This window comes from Gavia stellata, chromosome Z (genome assembly GCF_030936135.1).
Source record: "Gavia stellata isolate bGavSte3 chromosome Z, bGavSte3.hap2, whole genome shotgun sequence".
Classification (NCBI taxonomy): domain Eukaryota; kingdom Metazoa; phylum Chordata; class Aves; order Gaviiformes; family Gaviidae; genus Gavia; species Gavia stellata.
The window spans coordinates 1,117,454-1,139,099 of record NC_082637.1 but is presented as its reverse complement, the minus strand read 5'-3'; the positions used below and the strand labels follow the sequence as shown (position 1 = coordinate 1,139,099).

Genomic DNA, 21,646 nt, shown 5'->3' with positions numbered 1-21,646 from the left:
GTGTAACTTGTAGCTTAAATCATACACTTTTCCAGTTCTCATATATGTTGTTTCCAGGTGTTGCTATAGCTTTGCTCAGGTAGTCAGTAAATTAATCTCCAGTATGTACCTTTACTTTGAACAAAGTGTTGTAACACAGTGTATTTAAACTTCAAGATCTTTCCAGAAAAGCATTCCTAATTTCTGTTCTTTATATTTTTTAATTTTTTTTAATCCTTCTTCCACCTCACCCCCTTTTTTTTTTTTTTCCTTCTCTCTTTTTAAACAGGACTGCAAACAACAACTTCAATATCCCTCCAGGAAGCTTTTGATAAACTTACTCCTCGCCCTGCTGGGATTATAGACCAACTAAGCTTAATACCAAACATCAATGAACCACTAAAAGTTACAGCCAGTGTGTATATCCCAGCACATGGGCGTTTGGTTTGTGGTCGTGAAGATGGAAGCATTGTTATTGTGCCAGCAACGCAAACTGCTATAGTTCAGCTGCTGCAAGGAGAGCATATGCTTAGGAGAGGTATGCAAATAAGCTTTTGAAAAGCACGGTTGGATCACAGTGTGCGCCTGTTGCTTATGAGATATACTGAAGTAAGAAACAGTTTCACAAAGTGAGCATTAAGTCATTTTACAGGTAGAAATCATATAACTATTTTCTTAACAATTTTTATGTTCTATTAGGTAATGAGAAACCTAAGTAATAAATTAACTGTGGCCAGCTTGCATCAGTTTTGGGGGAGGTCCCTTCACTGGAAAGCCTTGGGGATTTCTCCTGGGTTTTTGAGATGCAGTAGCAATGATACGGCAGGGGACATCTCTTGTCTCTCTTCCAGAATTGTTCTGGGCACTGCATTCAGCTGTGGTATCGGTGTGCCCGTGAAGATCTCCTTGGGAAAATAACGCATCTAACAGAGAATGCCTCTTTGTGTATTGTGTAGTTAGTTGAGTGTTATACCTTGGCCTGCTGTTGTATATTTTGGTTCCAGATAATGTTACTTTAATACTTTTGTGGTCATAGTTGCAGAACAAATATTTGGAGTTTGATTTTTACAAATGTTGATAAATGAAAAAGACATGTAAATATTTTTTCTGTAAATATACGTATGAGCTTGTCAGTTATTTACAAGGCTGTTGGTTGTACTATTTCTTTTATGTAACTGATTTACTTTATACAACTTCATACAAAAATGACTTTTCTCTTAATGTGAGGTTGGATTGCCTCAAAGTTGATACATTATTCCGCAAATAAGCGTTGGTGATTCATACCCTCATAAAAATACAGACGTGCCTGTGTATTCTACGTAAAGTTTGCTGTGTTTGCTAGAAAGCATAATCATGTAGAGGAAAAAAGTCCTACTATATCATACAGGTATTGCATAGAATACTTGATTCTGGTATTTAATTTACTGGGCCCGTTTTGTCAAATTTGCCATTTAAAAAGACTGTTTTTCTAAGCATCTTTTGCAATAGTTAAATTATTCTCATTCTAACCTTTTAAGTAATATATTTGATTTCAGCAAACAGGAAACGCACCATTCTTGCTCTGTGTTCACAAAAATTATTTTTCTTTTAAAATTTAAATTTGATGTCACTAACCTATTCTGCACAAGCGCCAGATGCATAACACTGCAGACTCGCATGCCACTGTTGTGGCCAATACAGAGTAAAATTATACAATTTTCCTGGTACTGGTTCTTTTGGTTACAACCTTGGATAAATTTGTGTTTGATAGGGAAGGGAATTTATTTTTTCACATCTTTGTGGCCTTTTCAAATTTTTTTTGCTGGGATTGTTTTGGGTGTGAGGAGGCTGTTTTAAGACAGCTGAATTACTTTAAAGTGAGACAAAAGGAATTATTCAGTCCATGTCCAGTAAAAAAAAATTATGAACACTTAAAGAAAAGACAGGGCTAATTCTATAAGGACTTCTGTCAAAAACTGTGGTATGTCTGTAGTTTTTTTTTTAATCAAGAACAGTGTTTTGGATTGTTAACTGTTCTGTTGAATTATGTATTTTTTTTTCCTTTTCTTTTCTTTTTCACCCTTTTACCCCTTACCCAATTTCTTAGGTTGGCCACCTCACCGGACTCTCCGAGGCCATCGAAACAAAATCACATGTTTACTGTATCCTCATCAGGTTTCTTCTCGTTACGATCAAAGGTATTTGATCTCAGGTGGTGTGGATTTCTCAGTCATCATATGGGATATATTTTCTGGAGAGATGAAACATATCTTCTGTGTACATGGTGGAGAAATTACACAGCTTCTAGTTCCACCAGAAAACTGTAGTGTAAGTTTTACATAATATGTCTGATAACCTGTCTCACACTTGCCATAAATGGTACAGCTCCTCAAATCCTTCTTGAGAATGTGAATGTAATATGAAATACCGAAGAGTTAGCACTGGCCCAATGTATAACTCTTGCAGACACTTAAAAAGAGTTTAATTGTTCTGTTAATCTTAGTTTTGTTCACATGTTTTAGCTACATAAGGGGTTAAAGATAGTGGAAAGACTGGGTATTATAACCTAGCTAGCTAGGGAAGTGCTTGGCATTTTATGATACACAGCACTAACAGTGGGAAAGGATTTCCACAACATGGAAGCAGTCTTTCCCCTGAAGGTGTTTGTGAATGTTATAGGCAAGCATTCTCCACCAGTTAGCCCATAGGATTTAAAGGCCGTTTTGTCTCTCGTAACTTGTATGAGTAAGTAGAATTTAATGAGCAAAATGACATTGACTTACTTGAAAACCGTGGTTTCTCTTTTTTGCTCAACAAGACAGGTTCTAATACCTGTTTGCTCTTTATGATGTGCAAAAGGTTGGATTCAAGAGAATTTCTGCAAGTGCAATTCTGTTTCTAGTGACCTCAGTGAGTTTAGCTATAGACTTATGTGCCTGGTTTTTGTTTATAAAATAGGTTGTTGATCACCATGCTTGCTCCAGTGAAGAATTATTAAATGCAAACTGACTGCATTATGGTTAAGATTTCATTTCTTTTTTTTTCTTTTTATTAGGCAAGAGTCCAGCACTGTATTTGCTCAGTTGCCAGTGATCACTCAGTAGGGCTTCTGAGTCTGCGGGAGAAAAAATGCATCATGCTGGCATCCCGTCACCTTTTCCCTATTCAAGTAATAAAATGGAGGCCTTCCGATGACTATCTGGTGGTAGGATGTTCAGATGGGTCTGTGTACGTCTGGCAAATGGATACTGGTAAGGTTAAGATCAAAAATGTTGATAAAACAATTTTTAAATATATATATTCGGTTATAGTTCTCTGTGTGTGTGTGTGTATATATATATAAGTTGCATCTGAGAGAAGAGTTAAAATTTTTTTTGCACATTTATATCTGAAAAATTATCACTCCACATATTCACAAAATTTTTAGATTATGTAAGCTTTTATTAAATACATATTTTAGTATTTGGAATAACTCCTTTCGTTTTGGAGAAGTATAGCTTGCTGTGGCTGTCTCCCCCCTACGTGTTTTCCTAGTTATCTTTAGAGAGACCAGTCAAAATTTTGGTTGCGCTTGTAGTGTCCTCTCAGTTTATTAGTGTCAGTGCTTCCTCAGCAATTTTCTTGAGAGCTTGGTGTAGAAGTGTAGTGCCTTGAATCGACAATAGTTTCCTCATCTGCAGAGTGAAGAAAGTGTTGGGTTGGTTGTTTGGTGGGGTTTTCTTATTTTGTGTTTGGTTTTGTTTTTTTTTTTTAAAAAGGGACTAATGCTTAATTTAGAAGAAACTAAAAATGAGCCTTAACAGAATGGGCAACAAGGCATAAAATAAAATCAGCTTTGTTGTAGAAAATTGTGTGATATCTGAAAGGGAGAAATTAAGGAAAAAATGCATCAAAATATATGCAGTATGTAATTACCTTTTAACACCTTAACTCACTTAAGAAAAAACCCACAAACCTGCAATAATGTCTGAATATTATTTTCAGCTTATTGTCAAAACTAGATGAGAATTTTTTTTTATTGAAGCTCTAAGAAGCAAAGAGGAACCTGAAATCCATTGTGGAAAATTTAATCCCCACAGGTAGTTGGGTGGGAGAGGGAATTCAAAATGGTTGAAAGCAGCCTTCCATTAAAAAATATTGAGCAACTGCAGTCATTACTCTCTGGTTAGTACAGAACCACATTGTGTGTTTTTCAAACTTGTCTTGATTTTTGTTAATGTATTTTTTCCTAACACACTTCAGCTTCATGGAAAGTTCGGAAAATTCCATCCCTTTAGAAATACTAGTTCTAAAAATAGCTGTTAACACAATGGAAAGTTTTAGCATTGCATCCTGTGGTGTAAATTATTTTCACCCATTATTGTACTTGTGATACTTTGGACATTCTGAATTGTTTCTTCTTAAATACATGCTTTTCAAAATACTTGCAGGTGCGCTGGACAGGTGTGTGATGGGAATAACAGCAGTGGAAATCCTGAATGCCTGTGATGAGGCAGTCCCAGCAGCTGTGGACTCCCTGAGCCATCCCGCTGTCAACCTGAAGCAGGCCATGACTAGGCGTAGCCTGGCTGCTCTGAAAAACGTGGCACATCAGAAACTACAGACTCTTGCCACTAACCTGCTTGCTTCCGAAGCATCTGATAAGGTAAATTGTGTTTCAGTTTGTCTGTTTTTAATGCAGTAACTGAAACACTTATTTCCATAAATAGTTGAATAAATATGGGAAGTCTTCATCGTTGTAACTGAAAGGTTCTTATCCAAAGCTCTCTGAAATTTTAAAAGAAAGACCTCAACTAGCTTTACCTGGCCTTGGGTCAGTCCTAAGAGTTCACTTTCCTTGAACAAAAAGTATTACCCTTCTTCAGTGTCATTAGGCAGTTTCCAATGCAGGTGGTGTTATCTAGAGTTATGTTTTTAAAACACGTTTCACTTCCATTTTTTGTTTTGTGCTCTTAGTGGTAGTGGTTTTCCTTGCCGGAGTCTAACGCTTTTAAACTTTCTCTTCACTGTATGTAACTCTGTACTGCTTTCACTGTCTCTTTCTCTAGGTTCAGTAAGAACAGAGGTTATGCACCAAATAAATGCTCTCTTTCTAGATAGGTAATAATAAATTTTTAATATCAACAAACACAATCCCTTCCATATCTCTCTAGACATTGTTCCCTAATTTATGTACTGTTCATGATGTTACCTCCCACTTCAGTGTGCATTCTGTTTGGGTTTTTTTAGGTTGAGTTTATTTAAAATCTGGATTTAGCATCATTTCATAGAATCTGGAATATTTGCTCAATTGTGTATGTTCTGTTAATTTGTAGTATTGGTGGGTGGACAAGGAACCAGCCTGTGATTCATATCATTCAGAAGCAAGTCTCACCCTTTTTGTTTCGTGCTAACTTTGAGGAATGGCATCAACATTGATCTGGTTTTGATCTTCCCCCCCATATTGGACATGCTTTATACGTTCCTGTGGATCTTGCTAAAGGTGGAGCTAGAGCTTGATTTTATTTTATTTTGGTAATTGTTGCTGTGTGACAGTTCAGAAAAAGTATTACTGAAATATATGTACAAATAGAAATAAATGGAGCCAAAGTAACATAAATGCTGAAAATTAATTACGATTTGAGGAAAGATTTTAAGTGTTTAATGCTAGAAGATATTAATGGGCTTAGTTGATTCCTGAATATTTCAATGCTTAATGTTTAAGGACTTCTAAAATTATGTTTTAAGTGATGAATTTAAATGGAACTGTCTGTAGTAACTTGTTAAAAGCATTCATTAACTGTTCCTGAGTGCTACATGTCTATGAATAGAGAGAGCGCGTGAGCCACGGCAGGTTTATGTGTGTTCATTAAGACACAGAACTTTATATGGCTGTTACTGAGTACAACAACAGGCTAGTTGCCAACCTGAGCAATCAGTAAGTGCTTGTATTAAGAACGCTGCTAAGCAGACCTTGCTGATAATGTCATAATGAAAGAGTTGTTCAGGTGTTAGAGCAATAGCTGGACAGTGAGCCTGCACATTAGTCTCTGGAGTCAGAGGATGATTTTTCTCCATCCTGGTTATTATTGCACAAGCTGGAAGCACCTTAAATATTTTGAGATGCGGGGAAGTTCCTTTTTTAACAACTAGTAATGAGCTCGGGGAAGTTCCTTTTTTAACAACTAGTAATGAGCTCTTTTTCCGAATTGATATCTCGCAATAAGAACTCACTTGGATTTCAAATCATATAAAGAGTAACTTTTACATTTTAGCATTATTTTTATTATTCTGAAGAGCAAATAGAGTACAATATGGCATGTATCCCACAAAAAGCTAGTAGAGTGTAAAAATTGTAAGGAACTTCAGTACGAAGGATAGAACGGTGCAAGAGTTAGTTCTGAATATCCTATTAATGTGCCCAATCATTATTCAGTCTGATGGAATTGGACTGACCATTTTGAAAACTAACAGGCGGCTAAGAGCATCACATTGCAGAGATGGTAGAGATGGACCAAAAAAGCAAACAGTAAATTTTAGAAGTAGTCTTAACTATCGATGATAGTTCAGCTGGTGGGCTCAATAGCATGTTAGTGCAGATTGTCAGAGGAGAGCTTGAGGGAAGAGCTTTCTCTTGGGCATTGCATCATGCATTTCTGTTTTGGCCAAATAGAGAGAAAAGGTAAGTCCTGCCCGTGTGAGGGTTTTATGAACTTTGTCACAGAAAGAATATGACCCCTGACTTTCGAATTTTTATCTTTCTGTTAAAGATTAATAGAAGGAAGTGCAAAATTATCTTGAAGGGAACTGGGAAAACTTAGAGTCACATATTGGAGAAGTATGTGGAAGGCTTTCCTTGCCCTGAGCAACTTGCTGTAGTGGATCCTGCTTTGAGCAGGGGGTTGGATTAGAGGCTCGCCAGCCTTGGTGATTCCAATATGCTACCATTCATCATAACTTTTTTCCTAATAAAGACCTGACAGAGTAGACAGGTATTAAATTTAAGCTTATCGATGCCATTCAAAGCTGTTGCCCGAGTCCAAACAAAAAGAGCTTGTATTTTCGCTTTTGTTTTCCTTTTCGTTAGTGCAGACTGCGAAGGTAGTCTGGGCTGGGACCAGCAGAGAGCAGCAGAGCTCTGCTCCCAGGGCCCGCTGGCTTGGCTTTTGTCACTTAGTTATTTATTTTGCCGCCTTCTGTTATATCCTGTTTGGAGAAGAAATGTCACTTACAGAAAGCATGCCTTTAGAACACCATCATCACCTTTCTACAAATACACGTGTGCTCAGACTTGTGTCCCGCTATTCCTGCTGTGTCCAGTATGACTGTCTGCCTACGTAAGTATGAATGTTGTGTTTGTACGTGCTGTGCAAATGTATGTGTTTTATGCACAGGTTCCTCATATCTAATGAAGGTATTGTTACCTACAAAGGCATGATACATAGCACAGCAAAACATGTTCTATACCAGATGATGATCGATAGCTAAAATATTTTGGTTATATTGTCGCTTTTAATTTTACCATTGTGACCATTACCAGAGACCATTTCATAAAAAGTTACCTACATTACATTCTGAGAAAATAACTAGATTTTTTTAATAAATAAGGAATATGTTAATAAATCGGTGCATTGTAGAACATAACTTGCAGCTATTATTTATTGACATAATCCCTGTGACCAAAAGTGACTTTTCCTTCTGGTAGTGCCTTAACTTCGTTACATAAGTGAAATGAATTTTAATTTGAGGAAAGACAGAAATTACAAATTACTTGATTCTAGTGGAATAGTAGATGGTATTGAAGATTTGGCAGGTCTGCATTTCATTGTTGGAGAGTCTTTTGATATGTTTTGAATATTGCTCTGTGTGTGTGCTTTTGGTATCTGTTGGTTGGTTTGTTTGGTACAAAATGAGTGTATTGGAATAATGTTAAATATTTATGTGTATTTGCTGAGAATCATCCTCTGAAAGTGAGCAAGAACTAGTGAGTGCAGCAAGCAAACCAGTAATTGCACTTGCTCTTCTCCACTTCAACACCATACAGTAAAATACACGTGTGTATTCATTCTGGGTAAGCGAGATATTAGCAGCCTTAAATTAAGAGTCTGCAAATGAAATAAAGTATTAGCGTGGCAGAAAAATGAAGATTACAATATCAAATATGACTAACATAGTGGATTGCTTTAGATAAATACTCTCTCTGCGTATTATGTTTAGACAGGATTAAAGGAGCAGTTTCCTACTCTATTTTTTTCCCTCTGGGCCTCTTGCTGTGAAACAGTCAAGGGGAGAGGTTGTTCTTGAGGTGCTCCAAAGTAGCACTAGAAAAGAATTGCAAAGAAGCTGTGGCTGGATCATCACCTGCTCTCGATGGCAGGTCAGGGTTCCAGAGCCTCTCTTGGACAGATAGGTTTCCAAATGTAAAGCTGCTGTAAAACTTTGGGGAGGCCAGTTTTTCCTCTGAAGATTTTTCCTGTAAAAAGCAATCCTGCACTCTTTGGGATATATAGTAACTAATAGCCACAGAAAAAGCAGAGTGCTTTTCGAGACACAAATCTGTGTGAATGAGAACCTTGAGAATTAAAATAGTATGCTTATTTCAAAGCCAGGTTCATACACTGGTACAGTAATTGAACATGTGGTGGATGTTTATATTCTTTCACGCCAACAGCATTTTGGGGGTCTTAACAGCCATAATGGAAAAGGAATATATAAAAATTACTTCAGCTTTTAAACACATGCTATGAAATTTGTACAAAACTTAAAGCAGCCAAGTAGTAGGACTAGAAATGCTTACTGTCTTGAAAAAAGTTCTCAAGAGAAAATAAACGGTACCTATGCATGGCTAATTTTCCAATTATAAGATGTTAATTAGAGTATACATTTGTTTCTGTGATTCATAGTGATAAATACATTTGTTACTGTTCAGAAGTAGAATGAAAAGGGTTGAAAAATGCAAGATAATGGGTGTTGGTAGAAATAACGTAGTTTTACAGCTCAGCAGATTTTCAGTGGTGACCACTCCTATGGCCAGGGGTACTTACGGCTTCATGTTAGTTACTTGTATAGTCTGTATATTGTTATAGAGTGTGTGTGTGTATATGCATACTTATTTGTAAATATATATACAATGTGTACGTAAAAACTGCAAGCCTTGTTAATTTCTAAATAACTATCCTGCTGTAAAATATGCTTTTGTGGTTTAAAAAAGACAACAGAGAACAGAAATTATAGAGACTACCAAGCTGAAAGAGTTTATGTTAATGGTAAGGCTGTTGAGTTATAGATGAGAAAAGACATAAGAGCCTTGCCTGTATTGCTTTTATTGGTGATGTATTGAGAACTTTTGGGTTAATTCTGCCTTCAGTAAAGGTTGATGGTTTCTGAACAAACCATTCAGCCTATATCAGTTGTGGAAAAAATACCATTTCCCCTGCAGCCTTTCTTAGGCTTGTGTAGGGTAATGGTTTTTATGTGCTCCCTTAGACTCAGCTGTCAGCGGAGACGGGATTTAACTTCTGCAGTGACTAATACACACATAAGGAATGGTGCTTCATCACTGAGCCTACTAACTGCTCCTCCTGGAGGTTTTTCTTGCTCTGACTTTGTAATTCTGTGCATCAAACACGAGTCATCAACCTTATGTCTTTCAGGCTGTTAATTAAATTGTGAAAGAGGAGAAATAGTATTTCACTTACATTTGAACAGGGTTTATTTCTGCTAAAAGATTCTCTTTTTCACTTGTTTGAGGAAACGAAGTACTTGAGCATAATTTTCTGTTGGTTATGGGCAGAATAAAGTTCTCACAATACTTAAAGTTATATAAATGTTTTTTTGTCCAATGTCCTTTCTAACTTTTTTCAGCTTTTATCCCATAGCATTTTAATTTTTGTTTTTCCTTTTTTCTTTTTTTTTCTCTCTTTGGGAGAAAGGGAAGGAGGAAGAAGATGGACTTAAGTAGTAGAGTGAACAAGTGACACACTAATTGCATATCTGGATGAATTTATCAGTAGCTTATTTTCCAATGGCATAAATTGGTGCTATACTTCAGTATCCAAAATGAAATATTTAATGTGTTTTAAGTTTAATAAAAAAAAGTTGAAATTTTATTGTTCCTTGGAGTATAACTATTATCTTTTAGAATTGATGAGAAAGTAATGTGAACTTCTGTCTTATCTAGAGAACTCTATTTATCTCAAACTTCTGTAAGTGAAATTTCTGTATTTTAGGGATGTAACACTTGTTCCCAAGTCTGAAATTCCTGATATTGTGAAAAGTGTTGTGAAGTTCTTGACTTTGTAACGTTTGTCATAACATGTTTTATACCCATGGGAGTTTTCAAACTTTGATCATCCACAGCTTCCTTAATTTGTGAATTAACTTTTTGAAAAGCGTTAAAGTAATCCAATTAGAATTTAAATTTTTTTCTTTTTTTCGTTTTTCAGGGGAATTTACCTAAATATTCACATAACTCCCTGATGGTTCAAGCTATAAAGACTAACTTAACAGATCCAGATATACATGTGCTCTTCTTTGACGTAGAAGCCCTGATTATTCAGCTGCTGACTGAGGAGGCTTCCAGACCCAACACTGCACTCATTTCTCCGGAGAATCTACAGAAAGCCTCTGGTGGGTCTGACAAAGGAGGTTCCTTCTTGACTGGTAAACGAGCAGCCGTCCTCTTCCAGCAGGTCAAGGAAACAATCAAAGAGAATATAAAAGAGCATCTTCTTGATGATGAAGACGAGGATGAAGAATTGATAAGACAGAGAAGAGAAGACGGTGACCCAGAATATCGCTCTAGCAAATCTAAACCGTTAACTTTATTAGAATATAATCTAACCATGGACACAGCAAAGCTTTTTATGTCCTGTCTTCATGCCTGGGGCCTGAATTCTGTTCTAGATGAGCTTTGCCTCGATCGTCTTGGAATGCTTAAGCCACACTGTTCAGTGTCCTTTGGCCTCCTGTCTAGAGGAGGCCATATGTCTCTGATGCTTCCTGGCTATAATCAGCCTGTAGGCAAACCATCGTATGATAGCGTGGAGTTAGGAAGGAAAATGTCCATTACAGAAGGACTGGGAAAGGGGACGTACGGTGTATCGCGTGCTGTCACCACTCAGCATCTCCTGTCTGTTATCTCCCTGGCCAACACACTGATGAGTATGACCAATGCAACTTTTATCGGCGACCACATGAAGAAAGGCCCAACCAGGTACAGCAAATATTCACTTGAACTTGTGATAACTTTCTTTCAGAGTCTCTATTTTAATACAGCATTTTATTTTGTTTAATTTTACTGTGGGGTTTGATGTATTTAATGGCTATGAAAACCTTTGGTACCTAGATGGAACTGGGTATATTTCTTCTCTTTTGAATGTAGTATGCTTTTATGCCACGATAACTATATTGCTTTGAATAGAGTTACGTAACTTAAAATGTTCATAGAACGTGGAGTTGTATGAACATATGTGCTGGTAAGTCTGAGAGGCCATTTTTGTCCTCCTTTTTAGTGCTTTTTGTTTTTAAAGAGTAGCTCAAATTCTAAATTAATTAAAATGTACTGATGAACTTTTTATCACTAAAAAATAAGCTTACTTAGGAATTGTAAATGCGACTCTTTTTCTGTCAAACTGACTGTCTTTTTATAGGGTTGCTTTTCAAAGTTTGTTTAGTCACAGTATCTTTAGCAAATGATCTCTTTTCTTTTTTCTTTTTTTGCTTTTCCCTATCCTTCTTCTCCCCATTCATGTACACTTTGTGTTTAGGCCACCTAGGCCAGGCACTCCTGAGATGTCAAAAGCGAAGGCACCCCCTTCAATTTCAAGTCACGCAGCCCAAGGACAAATTAAGCAAGGTAAAAAAATCACTTGCTTTAGAACAATTTGATATGCCATTTCAGCTCTTGACACTGAAGTTACCACCTTACTATCAAGTGATAAAAATATTGCTAGCTTCTATGTGGGGGGAAAGTAGTGTAATACTCTAGATAAAACATTTTAATGACTAAGACCTTTTTAAGAATCAATATAAGATGCTGATGCTGTCATGAAGTCATTCCCTGACAATGAATTTTTGCATATTTTTAGTGCTCCCAAACGTTCTGGTGTTGAGGTGATAGTAAGAGGTTTAAAGACTGTGACTAAGGCTATACAGACTAATACAAAAATGTTTATGTACGTTACAAGCTGAAGCATAAAGGTAAACACATCTAAGTAGTATGTATGCATTTCCTCTCCTTTTTATGAAGGAGGAAGAAATTAATTTATTTTCACACTACTTCTACTGCTGCTGCTATTTTTATCACTTGCAGTTATGAAAGATGGTGGTGAATGACACCGAAGGATCCTTTAATAGTCTGCATTGTATCTTTCCTTTCATAAGTATAAAGGTTAAGTACAAGATGTAGAACATGTAATGTAAAAGAAGGATGTACACAGGCTTAGACATGATTTTTCTACAGTAGAGTTGAGTGGGGACTAGAGCTTCCTTCGGGCAGCAGGAGCACACGGAAACAGTCTTGCTGGGACTGGAGAGATGGAGGAGGAGGAGGAGAAGGCGCCTTCCTGCTCCCTCTCTAAATCAGAGCTGCTGTTTGATGGGGCAAATGAGCTATTCCTCTCAATGTCAAAAATAAAGTAAATGTAAACCACCAGGATGTGGCCAATTCTGACTTCAGCTCAAAACTAAGGAGTGAGTGAACTGTTGGGAAGAGTGTGGGGCGGCTCTTGGGGAGGCTCATGGGGAGCGAAGGCAGCACAGTACAGTACGCCTGCAGTGCCCGAAAGAGGAGGGGCAGTACTCACCTGCTAGGGATAACAGGGAATAAAATCTTCATGGGACCAGCTGAAGGTCGTTTGTGGCTTGAGGAGAATGTATATGTGGAACCTTTGTAATACTTGTTTTGCTGTATGATAAAACAAAGCGGAAAGGTATACACATCATTGCTCTTCTTACAGTTCTCTGGGATTTTGTGGATGTGAGCCCAGCTGCGTGCATATACTGTAGGGCAGAAGGGGAAAGGGTTTTCTTTTTTCCATAATGTGTTCGGTTATTTATTTCTTTTAACGAATCCATAAAGCAGATATCCTTCAGGACTTACTTAGAATTTCCTTTGAAAATTGCAATTATCTTTTATTTTTAACTTCTACCTATTAGCTTGAAAAGACAAAGTTTTCATAGTTATGTGAACATGGAGAAACTTGCAATTTGTAAAATGATTGCATTTTGCAGAATACAAATACTTTGTCATTGTGGTATTTACCACAACGTACAGTCTTTAAAGAAGTACATTAAAGATATATGTACATCTTTAAATATATCTGTAAACTGTGGAACTGCTCTTATATTAGAGAGCTAGTAAGCACAACAGGTAACTTATACATCAACTGCGTGATTTTCTTCACACACATGCAGAAAAGGGGGATGTTTATATCTGAGAAGGAAACTTGCCCATCAGCAATGTTTGTGTGTATTTATTCTTTTCCTAAATATATATATTTATTTACTGTGATATTTGGTTGTAAAAGGAAAATCAGTTTCAGGAGTGGTATGTGTCAAGCTTTTTTATGATCAAGGTTGCTACATAAATACAGAAGTAGTGGTCAGTGACAAAAAGCAGAAATAAAAAAAAAAAAATCAGGGCTCTTGTCTCAACATGTGGGATTGTTTTGGTGTTTTGTTTTGGTTTTTTTACAGCTATTTACTTTTCATCCTTGAAAGATAATTATATGAAAGGTCAGGATTTCTCAGAGATGGAGTCTATATGGCAAATTCAATGCAAAAAAAAAAATATTTGTTGCAGAGAAGGTCTGTGTCTGTGTTTTGTTTCTAAAGATAAAGTTCCATTATGGTTTTTCTTTCCTGAATGACAACTATGTAATTTTTCTTTGAAATAGCTTTTCTAATTTTGGGGATAGACAAACTTTAGTTACCCAGTGGAAATACTTATAACTTCATGAGAAACAATTGATAAAAATGGAATTCTTTGTGCTGTCAAAAACATAGAAAAATACTCCTGTTCCTAAATTGTCATCTTGTTCGGTGTTTGGCGGCATGTCTTGCACACTCTGGGGGGGGAAGATGGGTTTGTTTCTAAGTGGTACTCTTAGCTCCTAAGTTTCCTCAGTGTCTTACCTTTTTTGTGCACTTAGGAGTTTCTTGCGACTCATAAATTTCTAGTGCTATTATTCTTAAAAATCAATTAGAGATACAATTAATGCATTTTATGACATGCTTGATCTCCATCAACTTGACCTGTCTTTGTCCTGAGATGAGCACAGCTCTGTGCTACTCAGCTACTGTGGGCCAGCTGCTTCCATTACAGTGATTGTTGTAATTACTGATGCTGGAAGAGAGCAAACAACTACAACAAAATGAGGCAAAAAAACTTCAGAGTAAGACTTTAGTTTTAGTATGGGGTGGGTTTGTGTTTTTACAAACAATCCTTTTCATAAAAGAAATAGCTTTTTCAATACATCTACTGAAACTAGGTTTTGCTGTCATTAAGTGATTTACGCTAGTCATCCTGTCACTGTACACGTGCCATCGTGATGCATTTGTGTGGAAAGTATGGAAAAAGCAGTTTTGATGCAGATGTCCCACAGTGACAAAAGAAGTTCACTGCATGAAAAGCAAACAGACCATTCAGAAGACAATGCTTAATCGGTTCAGGAGCTTGAACCCATTGTTGTTCTGCAACGGAATAAGAGAGGGGGATTAATTTGAAGATGCTTGTGCATGACATATGGTAATTTCTCTATAGGAAGGAAGTGTCAGATAGTGACCTCTAAATCTCCACCTTGACCTCGGGTTGTAGCATGTGTATGCCATAAGGTCTGCGCATCTTTTCATGTGATAATATTAAGTCATGAAGCATTAGTGGAAGTATAATGTTTAGAACTGCTTTTAAATTACATTTGCACCAAGAAATGATGCAGTCTATGAAACAAATGTCACGGTGCTGTTTTTGAGTAACATGCTTGAACTGTACTCTTCTATATTTGCTTGCCTGTAGTCTTACACTATGCTTTGTATGCTGCTGCTGTAGATTCTTAGTCCTTTCTTTGGTAAAGGTTTAAAATTATTTGAATGGGGACACATTTAAAATAAACCTATATTAAAACTAGTCATCAGTAATACATTCGGTGACATTTTAGTGACAGATGGGGCAGCCCAGGTTTAAAAGGGGTTATTTCTGGGCTTTCTAATGAGTAGTGCAAATTCCAAATTCATCTAAATATGGGGAAACCACAAGAAGAAGCTGCGAAACTCCTGTTTTTCAAATTCGTAGTCAATCGTGCTGTCAAACCAAATCTAGCTATCTGAAGCCACATTTGTAATTGCTTTATTTGTGGGTACTTTGTCTTTTCAAAAGATGCAAGCTTCTGTTAGTGTATCTGTGTTTCTCTGCAGTTGCATCTCTTCCTCTTACTGGCATTGCACTTCTTGTAAAACTTGGAATTTTTTTTAAGTTTAATATTATCACAGTCCCTCCAGTTTTGTTTTTCATTCTTCAGTGATACTAATCTGTTTTTCAGAAGCTGCTATCCTCACTTTCCTATTTTTTTCTCTTTATTTCTTCTCACCTCTGCAAGTTGCTCCTGCTGTTTCTTCTAGCACTGAAGCTGGTCACTCTGGCTCTGACACTGCTCCTACTTTACATACCTGTTTCTTAGTCAATGAAGGTATTCTTTCCTCACTTTTCTATCTATTTGTCTTTTACTTTCAACTGATGTCCCTTATCATTGTTATGACACGACTTTAATTTGATCTATGTAGGAATTTTTCTTTGCAAAAAAGGGAGGCAAGGAGTTAATTTTTGTATGCTTTGCCATTAATGCTGGTAGAGGGGGAGCAGATCCAGTTTGTGTCTTGGACTGTCTGTAAATTCAGGTTTCAACTAGTGTATCAAAGATGATATTTCAGGTCTTGTTTGGGTTTGCTGATGATTTTTGACCAAAAATCTCAGCCCTTGTTAAGCAGGGAAAATACCTGTGCATATGCATGAGAGAAGCTGCAGCACGTGTGGTGTGTTCCACGCAGGTGCCCTGTCCCGTCTTGGGGCTGCAGGTGTGAGAGCTGCTTCTCGGTCCGAAGGGTCAGCCCCCTCTCGAGCCCTGGGAGGACCCTCTGGGATGGGCATGGGATAAGTCTTTCACTCCTGTGGTGAATGAGCACCAACGCTCTCTAGTCCACGTTACAAATGAAAAGACTAAAAATTTAATGCTGCTTTTAAAATGAAACAAACAAAATCAGTTTCATGTCATTTAAATGTTAATTTTGGTGCTTATGAAAACTTACTGTTTATGTAAGCCACTTGGGTTTTGTGTTGGGGATGATTTTTTTCTAATAAATATTCATCCACATTATGAAGAATGTCTTTCTGCCAAAAAGATTGGCACAAAAACCAAACCAACAAACAAAAACCCCTTGTATCCCTGTAGGCAAGTTGCTTTAAATCAGAATTTTTATGCCTTTATTACCAAGCTATAAATTCCTGCTTTCATGCATCTCAAGTAGTAGAAACAGTGCTCTCTGAATTTGGGAATTCCTCTTTTTAATCCATTTTTCTTTATGGAAAATTGACATAATTATTTCTTTTCTCATAGCACCATGAAGAGCTTTATTAGTTAAAATATTTAGATTTTTATGCTCAGTATTGCTGACAATCTAAAAATATAGATCTATATGCTCACCTGAAGTATTTCTCCACTTTCTCAAGTCTATGTAGAGCAAAATACAAAATTCTTCTGCCAAGAGTACTTTACAAGCATTTTTACAAGCTGTGTTGTTTGAGCTTGATATGCTTATCTTTACTGGTTTTAACTACACAATATTGCAGGCTTGTAGTATGAATGCACCTGAAGTAAGCATGTTATTGAAAGTAAGATTTAGATGGAAAGATAAGGAAAGCAGACAAACATGCCCTTGTACATATTTGCATACCTTTTAAAACAGGACAGAAAATTCTATGTCATCTTTTTAGTGGTAATTCATATGCTAAGTTTTCCGTAATTGAATTATATTCCACTTGCATGTAGGACACTAAATATCATGATAAATAATGCTAATCACGGTTTGAACAGGGCATTTAAATCTTACACTCAAACCATGGCTTATGCTTCTGAAAAAAATTGACTGTAATACTTTCAAGGACTTTTTTTGTATTTAGTATGTATATTATTATGTATATTCTTAAGGCTGCAAGTTTAAAATCCAAGCACGTGACTAGATACTGAAGCCTTTTTGAGAGGGCATGGGGAGGAAGAAGGATGTTGGTGTTTAATCTGGACTGATTTGAGGCAGTCTTCTGCTGATGTCTCATTTGACCCTTGCATGTGTTTAAGAGATCTGACCAGCTAGTTCATGAGGCATGAATTTTGCCTGCAAGAGCTCATTCCTGTCCGATACAGGAAGCACATGCACTGTACAGCCTGCTCTGAGGTCAGCTGGCATCAGCAGAGAGGGGGTGAGCCCCAGGTTCCCACGGCAGAAGAAACAATTCTGTTCTGCTGCAAAATTGGTTCTATTTTTTTTCTCTCCCTCTTTCTCCCACCCTCTCCTGAAGACCTACTGTGTACCTGGCCAGTGTAAATTTCTTGATGGTGTTTTGAACTTAAACATAATAAACACTGCAGAAATTTTATCTTCCTGGTGTGATGTGTTTTAACAGGGTGGAGCCAGCTCGCTGCTATGCACTGTGTAATGCTCCCCGACCTGTTGGGACTGGATAAATTCAGACCTCCTCTTCTGGAGATGCTGGCTCGCAGGTGGCAGGATCGATGCTTGGAGGTGATTTCAGTAGTAATTTTGTAGTGCTAGGTTTTTGGGGTTTTATGTTGTCTTTTACTGATCACGTTTTCCCTTAATATAAAAAAAAATATAATTCTTTTCTGACACAAGTTCCTGCAGTTATTTATTTCAGATTTGGTAAGTTAATTTTCTAGTTAGCCTGTCAAAATGTTGAAAAAGTGATCATGTCTATACACTTATTTATTTATTTAACCTTCTGGATCCTATACGTTTTTTTAATATTGGATTAAAAACGTTCATGATTCTATTAAGAATCTTACTAGGAATAAGAAAAACCTACTCTATTTTTTCAAGAGACTGCTGAGTCGCTTTGTTTTTTTGGAGTGTGTATACAGTAGCCAGTAAATGGTTTGTCACCCAACTGTTTGATAAATGACTAGTGGGCCTTAACACTACACCTGCGCTGTTGTGGCAAAATATTTGTTGACCATGCAGCTTTCCAAGTGGGAAAGGAGTAACAGAGCTGGGCTGCAGACTGTAGGTCCTCAGCAGTCCTCTAACTTAATTGGGAATATGTTTTTTACTACCTGATTGCCTGTTCTTTTGCTAGGTAGGATATACTGTGAGATGGCTTACTGAGAGGGTAATTACTTTGAAACTCATTAAAATTTGTAAGCACCAGAAGACTGGATAGCCTTAGGTGTTAGGGTAGCATATTTATATTCCATTTGTCCACCATTTTTTATTTCACCTTGATCAACTCAACTTCCTTGTGCATTAAATTTTTGAGACCAAAAATCATGTGTGTATTTATGAATGTGTACTTATGAATTCTTCAGATGGAAAAAGTGATATTAATGGGGACAAATAGTACAAGATAGTATTTTGTATTTGTTGGTGTAGAAACGCAGGGGTTTTTTTTTTAAACTTTGGGTAAACTTTTTTTATATGTTTTCTTCTGCTTTCATTGTTCAGTCTTCCATAATATCTAGTAAATGAGTAAACCCCATGTGAAAAAATATTTTTAAGTAATTTTTGTTTGTTTTGCTTTTATATTGCAACATTTGTGACATTTAGAAAACTTTATTCATTGAACATTTGGAATTTTGGACCCAACTTCGGAAACGTTGTAGAGAAGTGTGATCACAAATTGCTTCTAGAAAACTAGAATTTTGATGGCCTTTCAATGCATCAGCACAAACATAAGGTTCAGCCTTATTTCCTTGAGTGAGAAACTGGTATTGCCGTTCACTTTACGGGATGGGAGACTGCCGCGGTCAGTCTTGCTGTCTGTGCTGAGAAAGGCACGTCGGTGGAGGCCGGGAGGAGGAGGGACAGCTGTTTGGTTTATGCACTGCACTCGTGCTGGGGACTGAGATGTGACGTTGATACCCAATTTTTTCCATGGGGCTGCACATCTTTGCTGTGTTGTGTTAAGAGCCCTCATAGTTGGGGCATGTCCTGCTCATGGTTATTTTGCTTCTGTGTTTAAGGTGGAGAGGGATGGGGAAGAAATGTGGGTTTTCTAAAACCTTAGTTGAGTTTTCTGTAGATGTTTTTTCTTTAAGTGGTACTTTTTGTTTTCGCTAAATTGCACTGGAAGCATACTGATAAACATTTGATATTTGAGTTTGTGTGACGTTCCTGTTGGCTTTACAGGTAAGAGAAGCTGCCCAGGCCTTATTGCTAGCAGAACTGAGAAGAATTGAGCAGGCAGGTCGGAAAGAAACCATTGATGCGTGGGCTCCTTATTTACCACAGTACATGGACAGCGTTATATCACGTAAGTAATGCTGTGTTAAACCTGAAAATACCTTGGTTGCTAGAAAAAACAAAAAAGGCATTTTGTACAGAAAATTATGAACAGTACTACCAATCTAGGGGAAAATTCTAGGGTTATGTAGAAAAGTTTCTTGACATTTTCGAAGTGATTTCACAATTGTGAAATCACATAAGGTCACTAATGTTGATTAGGTAAATCGAACACTTCAGTATATCTCACTGGGATTGGAGTGTCTTTTGCAAAGCCTGACCCTGCTGTTGAGGGGCTAAGCTGTAGTTTCTTCCCTGAAACCTCTAAACCTGCTATGAAAAGGGCTGATAAAATTACAAGGTACTGGTGGTAAAACACTGATGTTTCTTTTTCACAGAATGTTTAATTAGATTATAGAAATTGTTACAAAGGGATCCTTTGGCATCCCAAGAGTAAAAAGGATTCTGAAAGGAGCTAACGCAGGATCATGCAGTATATGTCCATCAGTGTCTGTTAAACATTTGGTGCTACACCTGCCCAGTCAGGTGTTCAAAACCATTGGAAACCAAGTGCTGCAAGGAGATATCGGATAGAGATGGTAGCATAGTTCAGCGAGGATTTGTTGAGAAGTAATTTATGGTGATAGTTAATCAGATGAGCATGAGATTACAGTACTTCCCTTGATACTGAAAGGTAAACATTTCCTCTTCTCCTTCTCTCTCATCAAATTCATAAAAGTCTAAAATTAAAGGTTAATGGGCTTTAGGGCATTAGAAGCTTAATCTGGTTTTACAAAGAGCAAGAAGAATGCGGGGGCAACAGAGGAAAGGTCTCTTGCAATGTTATGCCCAGATGTACTGCAGCATAACTATGCCGGAAGTCCATCCAGGAATGACAGCTGTTCCCTTTTGAGATCTCTTGTAATTTTTCAAATGCGTGTAACCGTAAGTCATTTCGTACAGGCCTCTGCGTAGTCTTTTTTTGGTTACTGGCTGTTCACACTTACCTCCTGACTTAATTTAGCTTTGCCTTTTAAAATGTGAGACTATATATGCCATTACCAACTCCTCTGAATCATTTACTCCTCCTCTTTCGGGATTTCTCTGTCCAATTCCTATCCTTTTCCTGATGTTATTTGTGTTAGCACAGTCACCTTATTCAGCAGGTCTCCTTTCTTTGGTAGAAGGTAACTTAAAATATTGCTACAGATACACTTCTGTAACAATATTTCACTTATTTAATGGGCTTATAAGAGAAAGTATTGTTTTTCGTAACAGTTGTTCTCTAACATCTTCCTGTCCCCGTTTCTTTTTTATTATGGGAGGGGTGTTAACTGAAGAACACAAATGCATTAAATTAGTACAAATTAGGGTTTTAGGATTTATTTTCTTAAGGTGAAACAAATCGTAGTTTTGTTTGATTATGGGTCTAACTGGAGTGGTCTTAAATGTAAGCTAGTCCCTTTTGATAAAGTGCTGTTCATTAAAACATTCTGCTTGCAGGAAGAATGATACAGGGAATTTCTTTTACATACTTTTCCTGCAACCTGTGAGAATCACTTACATTTCTGAATGATTTACATTCTGATCCTTGTTTGGAACTGTTGGCTTATGGGCAGAGAAAGATCTTAACAGAATTTACCCAGAGCACATGGTCTTTTGTGTAATTGGAACTACTGCACACAAACACGTTTACCAAAATATTAGGCTTCTGGCTGTAATCATGTGCACGTATCTTACAGTAATAGTCAGTGATACACAATATAATATTGTTTCTCCAAATAAATTAAATAGCTACTGACCACTATTTAATCTGTTGTATTTTTCTCCAAAATAGCTGTTTTTATTTTATTCATACTTATTAAAGCAGAGGTTGTACAGACTCTAAGAATATATTCTTGGAAGATCTGTCAGCATTGTAAGATGCTCCATTTCATTATCCATCTAGAAACTTGCCTTTATAGAATAATGTCCAAACGCATCTGCCGTGTATAACAAACCAGTAAAAATTTGTATTTTCATGAATGAGAATGTTTGTTTGCTTTTAAGTTATAGCTGTTCATCTTTCTTAAAACGAGATTCTTCTTCCACTGAAGAATGACGTTTCTGTTCAGAGAAAGATCTCTATTAAATACCAATTGATTTTTGAGAGATGTGTAATAATCTTATTAAATCTAAATTGAATGCATAAATTACATGGAAC

General features: G+C 36.9%; 1 protein-coding gene across 1 annotated transcript in view; it reads left to right on the top strand.

Moving 5' to 3' along the window:
- Positions 1-21,646, top strand: part of WDR7 (WD repeat domain 7) — a 148,437-nt gene that overhangs the window by 26,696 nt on the left and 100,095 nt on the right. The window contains exons 11-19 of the mRNA XM_059833252.1: positions 269-517; positions 2,066-2,286; positions 3,014-3,209; positions 4,389-4,603; positions 10,383-11,152; positions 11,706-11,794; positions 15,534-15,623; positions 17,612-17,730; positions 19,351-19,474. Of these exons, the coding sequence (XP_059689235.1) occupies positions 269-517; positions 2,066-2,286; positions 3,014-3,209; positions 4,389-4,603; positions 10,383-11,152; positions 11,706-11,794; positions 15,534-15,623; positions 17,612-17,730; positions 19,351-19,474 (2,073 nt within the window). The remainder of the gene's footprint in view (positions 1-268; positions 518-2,065; positions 2,287-3,013; positions 3,210-4,388; positions 4,604-10,382; positions 11,153-11,705; positions 11,795-15,533; positions 15,624-17,611; positions 17,731-19,350; positions 19,475-21,646) is intronic.